Below are 14,079 nucleotides of genomic sequence, written 5' to 3'. Positions count from 1 at the left end.
TTTTTTTTTTTTTTTTTTTTAAAGATTTTATTTATTTATTTGACAGACAGAGACACAAGGAGAGAGGGAACACAAGCAGGCGGAGTGGGAGAGGGAGAAGCAGGCTTTCCACCGAGCAGGGAGCCTGATGCGGGGCTCGATCCCAGGACCCTGAGATCACGACCTGAGCCAAAGGCAGACGCTTAACCGCTGAGCCACCCAGGCGCCCCTGGACCATTTCCTTACACCACACACAAAAATAGACTCAAAATGGATGAAAGACCTAAATGTGAGACTCTAGGAGTCCATCAAAATCCTTGAGGAGAACACAGGGAGCAACCTCTTCAACCTCAGCCACAGCAACTTTTCCTAGAAACATCGTCAAAGGTAAGGGAAGCAAGGGCAAAAATGAACTACTGGGACTTCATCAAGATAAAAAGCAAAGGAAATAGTCAATAAAACCAAAAGACAACTGACAGAATGGGAGAAGATATTTGCAAATGACATATCAGATAAAGGGCTAGTATCCAAAATCTAAAAAGAACTTATCAAACTCAACACCTAGAGAACAAATAATCCAATCAAGAAATGGGCAGAAGACATGAACAGACATTTCTGCAAAGAAGACATCTAAATGGCCAACAGACACATGAAAAAGTGCTCAACATCGCTTGGCATCAGGGAAATCCAAATCAAAACCTCAATGAGGTACCACCTCACACCAGTCAGAATGGCTAAAATTAACAAGTCAGGAAATGACAGATGTTGGCGAGGATGCGGAGAAAGGGGAACCCTCCTACACTGTTGGTGGGAATGCAAGCTTGTGCAGCCACTCTGGAAAACAGTATGGAGGTTCCTCAGAAAGTTGAAAATAGAGCTACCCTATGACCCAGCAACTGCACTACTGAGTATTTACCCCAGAGATACAAATGTAGTGATCTGAAGGGGCACCTGCACCCCAATGTTTATAGCAGCAATGTCCACAGTATCCAAACTATGGAAAGAGCCTAGATGTCCATCAACAGATGAATGGATAAAGAAGATGTGGTATATATATACAATGGAATATTATGCAGCCATCAAAAAATGAAATCTTGCCATTTGCAATGACATGGATGGAACTAGACGGTATTATGCTAAGCGAAATAAGTCAGTCAGAGAAAGACAAGTATCAGATGATCTCACTGATAAGAGGAATTTGAGAAATAAGACAGAGGATCATAGGGGAAGGGAGGGAAAAATGAAACAAGATGAAACCAGAGAGGGAGACAAACAATAAGAGACTCTTAGTCTCAGAAACAAACTGAGGGTTGCTGGAGTGGAGAGGGGTGGGAGGGATGGGGTGGCTGGGTGACTGGGGAGGGTATGTGCTATGGTGAGCGCTGTGAATTGTGTAAGACTGATGAATCACAGACCTGTACCCCCAAAACAAATAATACATTATATGTTAATAATAAATAAATAAATAAATAAAATGACATATAAAACAAAAAAAATAAATTAAAAAAATAAATTAACTGTCTCCTTTACCCAACTGGCCACTAGTGCTTTCCAAAACACATTCGTCACTTCCTACTCGTTCTGCCTGCACTGTCAGCTTCTCAAAGTTGTATTAATAGAGGTATAGATTTCTTTGTGTTAAATACTATACAGATCTTTTTTTCTTTTTTTTTTTTTGAGAGAGAGAAAGAGCAGGGGGGGGGGGGGGGGGGGGGGGCATAGGGAGAAGGAGAAAGAGAATCTTAAGCAGTCTCCATGCCCAGCACTGTGCCCAAAGCGGGGCTCAGTCTCACAACACAGATCATTACCTAAGCTGAAATCAAGAGTCAAATGCTTTACCAACTGAGCCACGCAGGCACCCCCAGATCTATTTTTTTAATTGTCAATGTGAATATAAATTTGTGGGGTTTTTCATTTACCATTTTTAATGCATGTTTACAGGTATCAATATAGTCATTATTAATTCTGATAGAAACATGATAAAACACTGTATTATAATATTCTAAGATTTAACATTTACCTATAGAACTTCTAGGTTGTTTCTAGTTTTTCAGCATTTTAAATAGATCCATGATCATGTACTTTTTCCTTGAGGGGAAAAAAAGAAAAAGAAAACTCTCCTTTTTTAATATCAATTTCACCTTATGGATTTACTATTATTCCCACATTATACATATTCATTATACATAATTAATACACAGCTAATGAACTTAACCCAGTAACAATCTCTGATAAGATCATAGCCAATACTTTGTACCCTTAAGCATAATATGAGGAAATATATAAATTATATTGAGGGAATAATATGACAATAACAGTTCTATTTCATAGGATTGTTATAAAGAAAGACTTAGAAGAGTGCCCAACACACAATAAACACTCAATAGTAAACTATCATCATCACCTCCAGAACAAGGCCAAACTCAATTACCTCATCCACCAAATTCCACCCTTCTAGCATCTTTTCTGGACCCAGTGGTCAACAGTGAATGTAAGTGTGGGGGGCGGGGGGTGTAATTCTTTTTTTTAAGATTTTATTTATTTATTTGAAAGAGAGAGAATGCACACACAAGTGGGTGGAGAGGCAGAGGGAGAGGGGAAAACAGACTTGCCGCTGAGCAGGGAGCCCGACGAAGGGCTCGACCCCAGGACCCCAGGATCATGACCTAAGCCGAAGGCAGGCGCTTACCGACTGAGCCCCGCAGGCGCCGCAGAGATGAGTGCAATTCTATGGCTAATTCAAGCGGCGTTCAGGTCCACTTTAGAAATGGCCAGAAAAGGAGTGCCTGGCTGATTCAATCAGAAGAACATGTGACTTGGTATCAGGGTCGTGAGTTCAAGCCCCACACTGGGTGTAGAGATTATTTAATATATATATATTTTTAAAAATGGCCAGAAAAAAGTAGGCACACAAACGTATATCCACACACAAGGGTGCATACTGGATCCTGGAAACTATATCTCTGATTTTTAAATAGCTGTAGTTGGGTGCATAGTACAAGAAATTGAAAAAGACTGCTTTCAAAAAGACCAAGAACAGGCACACACAATGATCTATGCCATCTTTGTGGTTTCAGATTACATCCCTGAAAAGTATGGACAACTGGGGAAGTTTTCTGTTGGTTACAGAAAGACTGGTTTTATTTCTTTTATTGTCTCCCCTTTATAAAACTAAGAGGATATTTATCCAAATTCCTTTCTTTTCCCACATTCTCACAAGAGAACCAAGAGCAGCAATGAACCTCTGATGGCATACTAAGAGCAACTTAAATGTTAATAAGCACCATTACAACACAATTTAAATACATGTGGTCATTTCTCTCCAGTTAACTCCTGCTGAGGAAAAGTTAAATTCCAGGCTGCAAGTTACAGCAATTCTAGATAAGACTTTACTTTCTGCAGTAAAAGTGATCTACTTAAGCATCCCCTCTTCACTGTGGAACTACAGAAGAACTGAGAAAGAAATGAGAATTATACAAAATTTAAAATTATTTCAATATATTCTAAGGCTTTTAGTCCTGTTCCATAGGCATGAAAGACTGTCAAAATAAGTATTAGTTATAAAGTTGGTTATCAACTGTACCATGTATAGTACTTTAAAATGTGACTTCGTAGCTAAGTGCCATCAACTTTTATAATCTATTTCTTTGCCTAAACATATTCCTGTAATTAAAAAAAAAAGAACTCAGATATTCCTACTGTTTGCTCCTGGGGCCAGATTGCTTCTTCCAGTTGTTAGAGTAAATATTACACATGTGATTTACTATGAAATTTAAATCAGGATTATTTCACTACTTAATTTCCCAAAAGTACAGTCTAAATATGTTTCCTTATAATTCAATATATCCTAAATCCTAATAATCCCTATATTTACTGAGATTTGTATTAATATAAAAATGGCTGTTTTTCAAGTGGGTGGAAGGGAAGCTACCATAATATTTAAAATAAGCACTAGAAACATGTATTTAAAGCATAAACAATTATCTAGAATGTGCCCAGGATACCTCAGTTCCCTTTCTCTATTAATTGATTTTGGTAAAACACTGTAAATTTTCATACATTGACTTAACTTTTATTTTCGGCCCTGAGGGGCATTCTTCTTTCCTTAAACTAAATACAGAATATTTTGATGGCTTCTAGTCAGGATGTTATTTCTGCTTTGTGCCTTGGAACTACAAAGTATGAAAATTTCAGCTTTTTGAGTAATCCTTATCTTTTGAGGTTGGTCTGATTTCTGCAAACAGCCAAAATCCAATCAGAACAAAGTCCTGAAAATAAAGGGAGTGACTAAGATAGACAATGTAGATTTGGATAAATGACTAAGAACAGCAATAAAGGGTTATAAAGTCTTAAATTCTCTTCTGCAGCATATAAGTGGTCTCTCAGGGAAATTCCAAGTAAAGTGTCGGGGAAAAAAGTTACCCGGGCGCCTGGGTGGCTCAGTCGGTTAAGCGTCTGCCTTTGGCTCAAGTCATGATCCCAGGGTCCTGGGATCAAGCCCCATGTCAGGCTCCCTGCTTAGCTGGGAGTCTGCTTCTCCCTCTCTCTCTGCCCCTCCCCCTGGCTTGTGCTCTCTCTCTTTCTCTCACATAAATAAAGTCTCTAAAAAAGAAAAAGGTTACAACAATGTGAAATCACTAAAGTAAGTGTCAAGAGAACTAGTACTAACTTACCGAAATTCTGCTGATTAAAGTTATTCTCACTGGCTTAATATATATCATATATAGAATTTCAAGATAATAGTGCAGAGCTAACTAAAGCAATGCTTCAGTTATTCAGTACTGTCAGTAAAAAGCATTTACTAAATATCTAAATACCACATTAACCATTTGGTAACTGTTTATATAAAAATATATAGCATACTTCCCTTCCTTTATAAGCAGAAGATACTAAATGAAAGTGTCCTTGATGACTTGGAATCATGCACTACTTAGTGTCTCACTTTCCTCACCTGTAAAGTAGGGATAGCAATAGTATTTGCCTCCGAAAGTTGTAACAAGGGTTAAAGTAAGAACATACGTGAAGTGCTTACAACACTGCTGGCGTGTGGTATGTACTCAGTAAAGGGCTATGTTGGTATTGCTGGTGTAGTACCCCATCCTTTCATGATTATTTATGGAGTACCTGCCATATGCTTCCAATGATACTGAGAAATGAATCAGAGAGGATAGTAACTAATACTTGTCAAGCGCACAAATGCAGTGCCAACGGCTCTTCATACATTATCTCTTAACTCCCCACCATTAGGCTCCCACGTTAGGGTGAAAATGCTTTGAAAGGTCTGTTATGATCTTTCCTTTTCAACTTTATTAACTACATCTTCAAAAGTGGTCCCATTGCTCTATGTCAGATCATTGTCATGACCTTCTACCACCTCCAAGATATGCATTGTTATTATCCAGTTCTCATTATTTGGCTTTCCCTTTTCTCTTTCCATTTCTTTCTTTTGGTGACCTTAATCCTATTTCATATCTTCAACTATATTTGAAAGCAAAAAACAAGAAGGGATTTTTAGAGAGGTAGTCTTTTTATACACGAGGAATATGAAACCAGGAAAAAGTTGAATAACGCCCAAGTTTAAGACCATACACATCAAAGCCAGAATGACTTCTCTGCTGACACTAGTTTAAAACTCTCATCTGTAAATGCTACAATTAAACTACCAGTAGAACATCATCACCAGCAAATATTCAACATAGCTCGTCAACCCCGGCAAAAGACAACCACAGACCTGTCCTGGATTTCTTTTGATTTCCTTTACAAAGCTATGTCTGAAAAGTTAAAAAAAAAAAAAAAATGCCCAATACTGTTTCTACTTCAGCAAACAGTGTTTTGTTGAACTGTCAATACATATCTTGTGCTGAGTATTTTATAGTCTGTAGGTTAGAGTTCTAGAAATACTATAAGGCTTCATCATCAAGTGAACTAATACTCAACTTTACAAAACCCACAGAAGATAAATGTCCAAAAAAGCCTCCATTTCCTCATCTATAAAGGCAATAATGGAACTTACCTGATAGAGCTGAACATTAAATAATATTCATTTTATTTAGTAAAAGCTCACTAAATATTAGGGGGTGTGTGTGTATGAAGAGAGAGAGATTATATTAGATTACTAAAGCAATGAACTCATTCATCAAGGTATTGTATGGCACACAAAGATGAATAAAGCATTTCCTGACTTCAAGAAGCTTATCATTCACTTGAACAATTGTGAAACTCACCTACTACTCCTGATTCTAGTGAACTGGAAAATGACTAACCAGGTAAAAACAACTGGGAGTTTCTGAAGAATAAGCTTAACTCACCAAATGAATTTAAGAACATGAATCTGCCAAATATATAAGAACATAAATTCATCCATTTCATGCTAGAGTTTTCACAAAAAGAAATTTCTAGATGTTAAAATTTCAAAGACATCATAGTCTTGCCCAATCCAAGAGAGGATTCCAAACTCAAAAGCTAAATTTGTAAGGTCAGTTTTCATATTTTCATATATTTATTATAGTATTCTTTTACACATTTTGGGAAGAAGAGTGAAATCCTAGTTAATGCCACATTATTTTAAATAAATATTGCAAATAGGGGCGCCTGGGTGGCTCAGTCGGTTAAGCGACTGCCTTCGGCTCAGGTCATGATCCTGGAGTCCCGGGATCGAGTCCTGCATCGGGTTCCCTGCTCAGCAGGGAGTCTGCTTCTCCCTCTGACCCTCCTCCCTCTCGTGCTCTCTGTCTCTCATTCTCTCTCTCGCAAATAAATAAATAAAATCTTAAAAAATAAATAAATAAATAAATAAATAAATAAATATTGCAAATAATGTATTCTTGAATCACATAAATGAACTTTCAAAAACTATATCAAAAAATTCAAAATATTTAGAAAATGTCAAAAAAAATGTGGGGAGAGGGGCAGGTTTGCATCATAGTCTTCCAATCAGGTTTCCATCTTTTAGAGGACAGCTCTTTTAGTTATAAAACAGGTGGTACATTTTTAATCATATAAGAAGCTTCCAGTTTCAAGGAAATTTTATTTTGATGTTCTTTTCTTTGCTATCAGATTATAGAGGATGAATGGCCTGAAACTGCTATTGTAATGACATGCCTTCTGTTGTCTCATCATTTAGGGTACAAGGGAGGGGCTGTAAAGACTGTAAAGCTCACTTTGAATTGACAGCATACTGCCTGCCATCATTCCCCAGCAATGCACCATGCCAGGCCCAAGGATTAGTGGATTAGAAGGCTTTATCAAAATCTGTACTGTTTCTCCGAAGACAGGCCAAGTGACAAGGCCCAAGTATAAAAAGAGAATCATGTTAGTGTGAACAGTATTTCCCAGCCAGATTAAAAATGCTACAAAACTGACATTTCTATTATGTAGATTTTTATTTAAAACAGGCCACTTAACATCTTCATTTGTTTTGCTACTATTTACAGGAAAGAGTTTAGAAGCGGACAGAGCTGGATTCCTACTTAGAAACTATCTGACCTTAAGCCAGTCATTGATGCTCTCTGGGCCTCAGTTTCCACTGTATGTATAAAATTGAATTCAATAAATTGTAACCATTATTACTGACATCTTGAAATAGCAAAATTCTTGATCTTCAAGAATTACATACTAGAATCTAAAAACATAAGCAATACATTCATCATCACTTACAAAAGGACAGGTGTTCAAACTCACAATCTGTAATAGTTTATGTTCCATCAAATATTTGCTCTATATCATGTGGCCTTTCCCAACTCTAAACTCAATTTAACCTCCTGTTAGATAATGAGGTGGATCTGGGATTTGGAAGAGTAAGTTCACCAAACCTAACTAAAAATGAAACGCAATATATGAAATCTAAAAACTTCAGTGACCTAATTAATATAGCCTATATGTCAACAAAATTCTTCAAATAGTCTGTTTCCGAAGTTGTGTTTATTAAAATTAAGCAGTTCACACTTTAATTCACAGAGCCACACATCCTGTGTTGGTATACAAACTAACTGTAAAATGATGCCTTGGGCAAGCTAGTGCAGCCACTCTGGAAAACAGTACGGAGGTTCCTCAAAAAGTTGAAAATAGAGCTACCATACGACCCAGCAATTGCACTACTGGGTATTTACCCCAAAGATACAAATGTAGTGATCCGAAGGGATACGTGCACCCCAATGTTTATACCAGCAATGTCCACAATAGCCAAACTATGGAAAGAGCCAAAATGTCCATCAACAGATGAATGAATAAAGAAGATGTGGTGTGTGTGTGTGTGTGTATATATATATATATATATATATATATATATATATATACAGCAGAATATTATGCAGCCATCAAAAGGAATGAAATCTTGCCATTTGCAACAACATGGATGGAACTGGAGGGTGTTATGCTGAGCGAAATAAGTCAATCAGAGAAAGACATGTATCATATGATCTCACTGATATGAGGAATTCTTAATCACAGGAAACAAACTGAGGGTTGCTGGAGTGGTGGGGGGTGGGAGGGATGGGGTGGCTGGGTGATAGACACTGGGGAGGGTATATGCTATGGTGAGCACTGTGAATTGTGTAAGACTGTTGAATCACAGACCTGTACCTCTGAAACAAATAACACATTATATGTTAAAAAAAAAAAAAGAAGAAGATAGCAGGAAGGGAAACATGAAGGGGGGTAAATCAGAGGGGGAGACGAGCCATGAGAGACTGTGGACTCTGAGAAACAAACTGAGAGTTCTAGAGGGGAGGGGGGAGGGCGGATGGGTTAGCCCAGTGATGGGTATTAAAGAGGGCATGTACTGAATGGAGCACTGGGTGTTATATGCAAACCATGAATCATGGAACACTACATCAAAAACTAATGATGTACTGTATGGTGATTAACATAACATAATAAAATAAAATTAAAAAAAAAAATGATGCCTTGGGGAGAAGGAAGAGTATGTGGGTTTGATGGGGAATGAATACCATGCTTTTAATATGATTTTTATGTGTGTATTGTAGTGAATAGTGACAGTTAACGCTTTAATAAAAATAGAAATAGCACTATTAAAACAGTTCGTGGTAGTGAAAAGCTTCATAAACAGATTCTACATGTTATTTAAAGGTACCAGTAGTTAAGAGAATACTACCTCTTATTATTACTGGAATTTTGTAGTACTACTAGCTGGACAGCAGCTACAACTTATTTAACACAAAGATTTTGAAATCTAGTAAATAGTGAAAATATTATGTAATAGCACTACCAGCAACAGCCGCAAAAGCAACAACACCGAGAATGCCGTGCTTTGTGTAACATTCTCTTCTTTAATTCTTTCAATAATCTCATCGAGTAGCTAATATTATCCGCAGTTTCAGATAAAGAAACCCTCCAAGAAATTAGGCAACACCCAATATCACATGGCTAATCTGTGATAGAACTAAGATTTATACCCAGGACTTTATAATTCCAAAGTTGCTTTGGAATTATAGTATTATAATTATGATATACCACTCTACTAACAGTTTAGTAACCTGACATAAAAGGTAAATACAATTCCATGATAATTAAAGTATCAACTTATGGAATAAGATATTACCCTCACATACAGCAACAAACATATTCTTGATACAATTATTTGATTTCTGCATAAATGGATATTTACAAAATTTAATTTGGCCATAAAGAAATGTTTAAAAACAAGAAGGGGAAAAGCTAGATTTGAAAGGGGAAAAGCTAGATTTGAATCATTTAAGACATGGTCTATCGAAATGTTATCTTCCCTTAAGCTTCCGAAAAGTCTGAAAAAGTGATAGCATAAGCTAAGGCACCAAACAAATCAGAAAGATGCATCTATGTGAACAAACTAAGGCAGGTCAGCTGACTGTACCAACTCTGGAGTACATGCAGCTATTAAAGAAATAGGGGGAAAAGGTATTTTGGACTCTAAATAATAGAGGGAATGGGGACCTAGAGTTAGGGGCATGGGGAATATTCCTCTAATTGAAGCCTTTTCTTTTTTTTTAAGCTGGAATACAATGAAGTAATGCCTCAAAAATTGACAGGGAAAATTACATCCAATGTAGAATTATTTACCCAGCCAAATTTGATAATTTCAAATGTCAGTTAGGAAAAAAGATATTTTTAGGCAGCAAAGGTTAAGACTTTTCCTCCCGCGCACACTTTCTCAAGAAACTAGTAGAGGGGTTGCTCTACTAACAAACCAAGAAAGAAAAGAGAGGAGATCCAGGAATTCCCAAAAGACTGGTGGACAAAAGAAAACAGCAGGATGATAAGCGTGTGGCAGTTACAGAAAGCAACCAATGAAGACTGCAGAACTCCATGAGAGATGTAACCAGGTAAAAATTAAAACGGTAGCCACCTTAAAATGGGAGGAAATTAATACTTCTAAATGGAGTTGAATCAATGACAGATACATAAAAAAAAATAAAGGAACAAAACATAGTCACTTTTATAAATGTAATTATAATTAACTCTAGGAAAAACGAAACCTTATAGAAGAATGGAAATGTAATCATGGTCTACTAGAACACAGCAGTGACAAATATTTACATATTCAAAAAATGTACACATTGAACACTTGAGGCTTACTCTAGTCCCTGATTCCAGTCTTCATTTTCCCAGGGTTCTTTCAGAATCTTAAAGAACCGAGAAGTTACATAGATACGTGCAAACTCGAAAAGCATTATACAACCCCTTCCAGAGGATGAAAAAGAGCCAGCAGTACTGAAACCATTTTCTGCCACAAACAGATCAATACCTATGTTCTTAAGAGCTTATAATGACCATTTTGAAATATTACACTTTGTTTGAAAAAAGTAATAGCACTATTATTGGGGGTGTGAGGGAGTGCATGTGTGTAGACTAAGTAGAAACAGTAAACTGTCTTCCCCCACTCAATTAACATTATCATGCCATTCATTAAAAAGATAATTTGAAAGCAGCAAGCAGAAAATGACACCAATATGCACTGTTTTCAATAAATGGCAAAGAGTAAAATACAGAACATGAAAATATGTAGAAACTCCTAATTATTGTGCTGCAAACCTAAATACTGAAAAACTATTAACACTGCCTCAATGTATTCATCAGAAATCCTGAACACCTATTTCTTATTAAACTTACATTTATAAGTTTTTCTTTTGTTTATAAGGTGTGTCTTTTGTTTTTCTCACTGGTGTGCATTTTTTTAAATGATAGCAATGATGTTACTACATATACGTGATTTGCTTGAGTGAGAAATACAAGGAAAAGAATGCAAGAACATGGCTGATAGTTACTTTGAATATGGTAAACAAAACCTTTACCTTCTATCAAGGCATTATTTCTTCTAACATATTTCCCTCTTCTATGATCAAACTCATTTTTTTCCATTAGGAACACACAAACACACACAAAACCATTTATGCCAAAGTGGGATCCCATTCCATCCTAGCATCTTTGACAATGTTTACTGAGTGATTACTTAGAAAATGTTACTACAGATATTTCTTAATGGTAATAACAATATTTAAATTCTAAATTGAAATTAAAGCAAAATGAAGAAATTAAAGCGAGGATATTCACAAAATTATTGTGACATACAAAATCAATACTTTTTAAACACAACTACAAAAGAGCACGTATAAACTAGGAAAATACAGGATTTTTAAGCAAAAGCTGAGTATAAAAATATCCTTAAATGTATTTTAAATGTATAAAAAGGAAAGCTATGTTCATGCATGAATTTGTTTCACAGGTATCCAACAATAAAGATAAAAAGCAAGTTATGTTCTACTGTATAAATCAGCATTTTTCTATGTTGGCAAAAGGCACACCTGAATAACCCAATGGAAAGAATGACATTAGGAAGAGCAGGATAGCAAAGGTAAAAATAATTTTCTATTTTCTGTAACTAACACCTAATTCTTACTTTGGCTTTATATTAAGAAGGCTTTTTTTGTTGTTGTTGTTATTTTTATTGTTGCTGTTCTTGAGTGTATTTTTTAATGATGATGATGTTACATATGTAACTTGCCTGAGTGAGAAATGAAAGGAACAGAACCAAAAGGATCTTCTGGAGGATGGTTATGTGGAGCAGAAAGTGGGTCTACATTCTTATCTGAGGATGCTCTCTCCTCGAGCCTGTCTGCAAAAATAAGATGAAACAAAAAAATAAAATAAAATAAAAACGGTCTTTAAATTAAAAAAAAAAAACAAGAGGTAACAGTATAAATAAAATTAAACAAAGCAACAGTCTTTTTGAAAAATATTAAAGTCAGGGTTCATTTTCATAAGTATTAGGGGGTAGTCCTGAGTTTAATAGATACTTGTTGCTACAAAGGCAAGCTTAACAACATCATCTCTGTGCTAGATTTCACAAATACAATTAACCTAATAAATAACTTAGTTTGGTTTATTTAAATACCCAGCTGTCTTCAACTTGTAACATACTGGACCCGAACTTAAACCCAGCTTACTAAACAGAGACATATTTGGCAGGCTTTCTCCAAAAAACACATATGGAAAAAATACTGCAAATGGTCATTTGTTCATAAAATAGGCAAATCTTACTTCTCAACAGCAATAAAAAGTAATTGACTATTACAATGATGTTCATTTCTCATATTAAATCATTCACATACCATTAAAAGCCTAATGACAGAGTTTATTATTTTATCCAATGGATATCTGAGATCTAGCATGTGCCAGGCACTAAGCAATGGGCAGGCAACATCAAACAAAACAAAGAGTCTTGCCTTCTTGGAGTTCATATGCTGGCATGGAAAAACAAACAAACAAAAAGCAAGGAGTATAATGAGAAATATATACAGAATGTTAAAAAATAAAGCTATAGAGAAAACTGTAATGCAGGGGAAAAGGAATTAAGGGAGTGGGCACAAGTCACAGTAATAAACAGAGAGATTCTGACTGGTACCAGGTGAGAAAAGACTTCAAGGAGGCAGCGAAGGGATACCTGGGGGAGAGCACACCAGACAAGGGAAGAGCTAGAGCAAAGGCTCTGACTCATGCAGAAGCAGGCTTGCTGTGTGTGAAGAAGAGAGCTGCTGTCCCCTAATTCCCTAAGTAGGGATTATCTTTCCTTGCTCTGAAACAGCATATCGCAGGCACCTGATCAGTTGGGAACATCTCGATTTTTGTAACCTGTCTTCCTAGCCTCTGATTCTTAGCAATCAAACATACACTATTAGGAACCCATTCTGCTTTTTTCAGGAATTATAAGCATTCCCAAGACTATACCCTTCATGTTTAAGAAATTCTATGGTTCCAGAAATTATGCTGGTTTCATTTGAGTTCTAAGACATTGCAGTGTAGGCAGAGAAAATCCAAATATAACTAGAATTCCCTAAAGATGACTTGTAACTTCAGAATGAAGCAAAAAGCCCCAAGTTAAAGCAGGAATCTCCTAGGACAGTGCTTCTCAAATTGAAGGCGCATTCCAGTGAGCTGGGAATTTGTTAAAGTGCAGATTCTGACTGGACAGTTCTGGGATGGGTTCTAAGATTCTGCACTTCAACAAGCTCCCAGGTGATGTGATACTGCTGGGCCAGGGAGCACAATCTTGAGAAGGCGAGGCCCTAGAGTCTGCAATATCCTAAATAAACTTAATTACTGCAATGGACAATTCTTTAAACATCTTTATGACAATGGACACAACTATCAGCTTTTACGGCTAAAACTAACTGCAATATCCACATGAAACTTTGGGTCATCTAAAATTTTACTTAAAATTCCATTGGTAAGGGGCGCCTGGGTGGCTCAGTCATTGAGCGTCTGCTTTCGGCTCAGGTCATGATCCCAGGGTCCTGGGATCAAGCCCCACATCGGAGGCCTGCTTCTCCCTCTCCCACTCCCCCCTGCTTGTGTTCCCTCTCTCACTGTCTCTCTGTCAAATAAATAAATAAAATCTTAAAAAAAAATTCCATTGGTAATATAATAAATGATAAATATTTTGTTAAGGCAACATATCTGACAATTGATTTATGCACAAACAAAAGTTCCAAGACTTAAGAGTTCCAATAGTGTAATGGATTAACAGTGAAAATTAAATGGATTAACAGTGAAAACTCACAACAGAGTGAGGACAAAGGAAAGAGGAAGTGGGAAAGGACAAATGAA

The 14,079-nt window shown here is 36.5% G+C and overlaps 1 protein-coding gene across 3 annotated transcripts in view; it reads right to left on the bottom strand.

Moving 5' to 3' along the window:
• BMP2K (BMP2 inducible kinase) overlaps positions 1–14,079 on the bottom strand; it is a 130,442-nt gene that overhangs the window by 14,789 nt on the left and 101,574 nt on the right. For 2 of the 3 annotated variants that reach the window (XM_032400610.1, XM_032400611.1), the window contains exon 15: positions 11,978–12,088. The exons of the other annotated variant lie outside the window; for it this stretch is intronic. In XM_032400610.1, coding sequence (XP_032256501.1) covers positions 11,978–12,088 — 111 coding nt within the window. The remainder of the gene's footprint in view (positions 1–11,977; positions 12,089–14,079) is intronic. 3 annotated transcript variants of the gene reach the window in all.

This window comes from Phoca vitulina, unplaced genomic scaffold, assembly GCF_004348235.1.
Source record: "Phoca vitulina isolate PV1807 unplaced genomic scaffold, GSC_HSeal_1.0 scaffold3, whole genome shotgun sequence".
In the NCBI taxonomy this organism is placed as follows: domain Eukaryota; kingdom Metazoa; phylum Chordata; class Mammalia; order Carnivora; family Phocidae; genus Phoca; species Phoca vitulina.
This window is presented reverse-complemented; position numbering and strand designations above follow the sequence as displayed.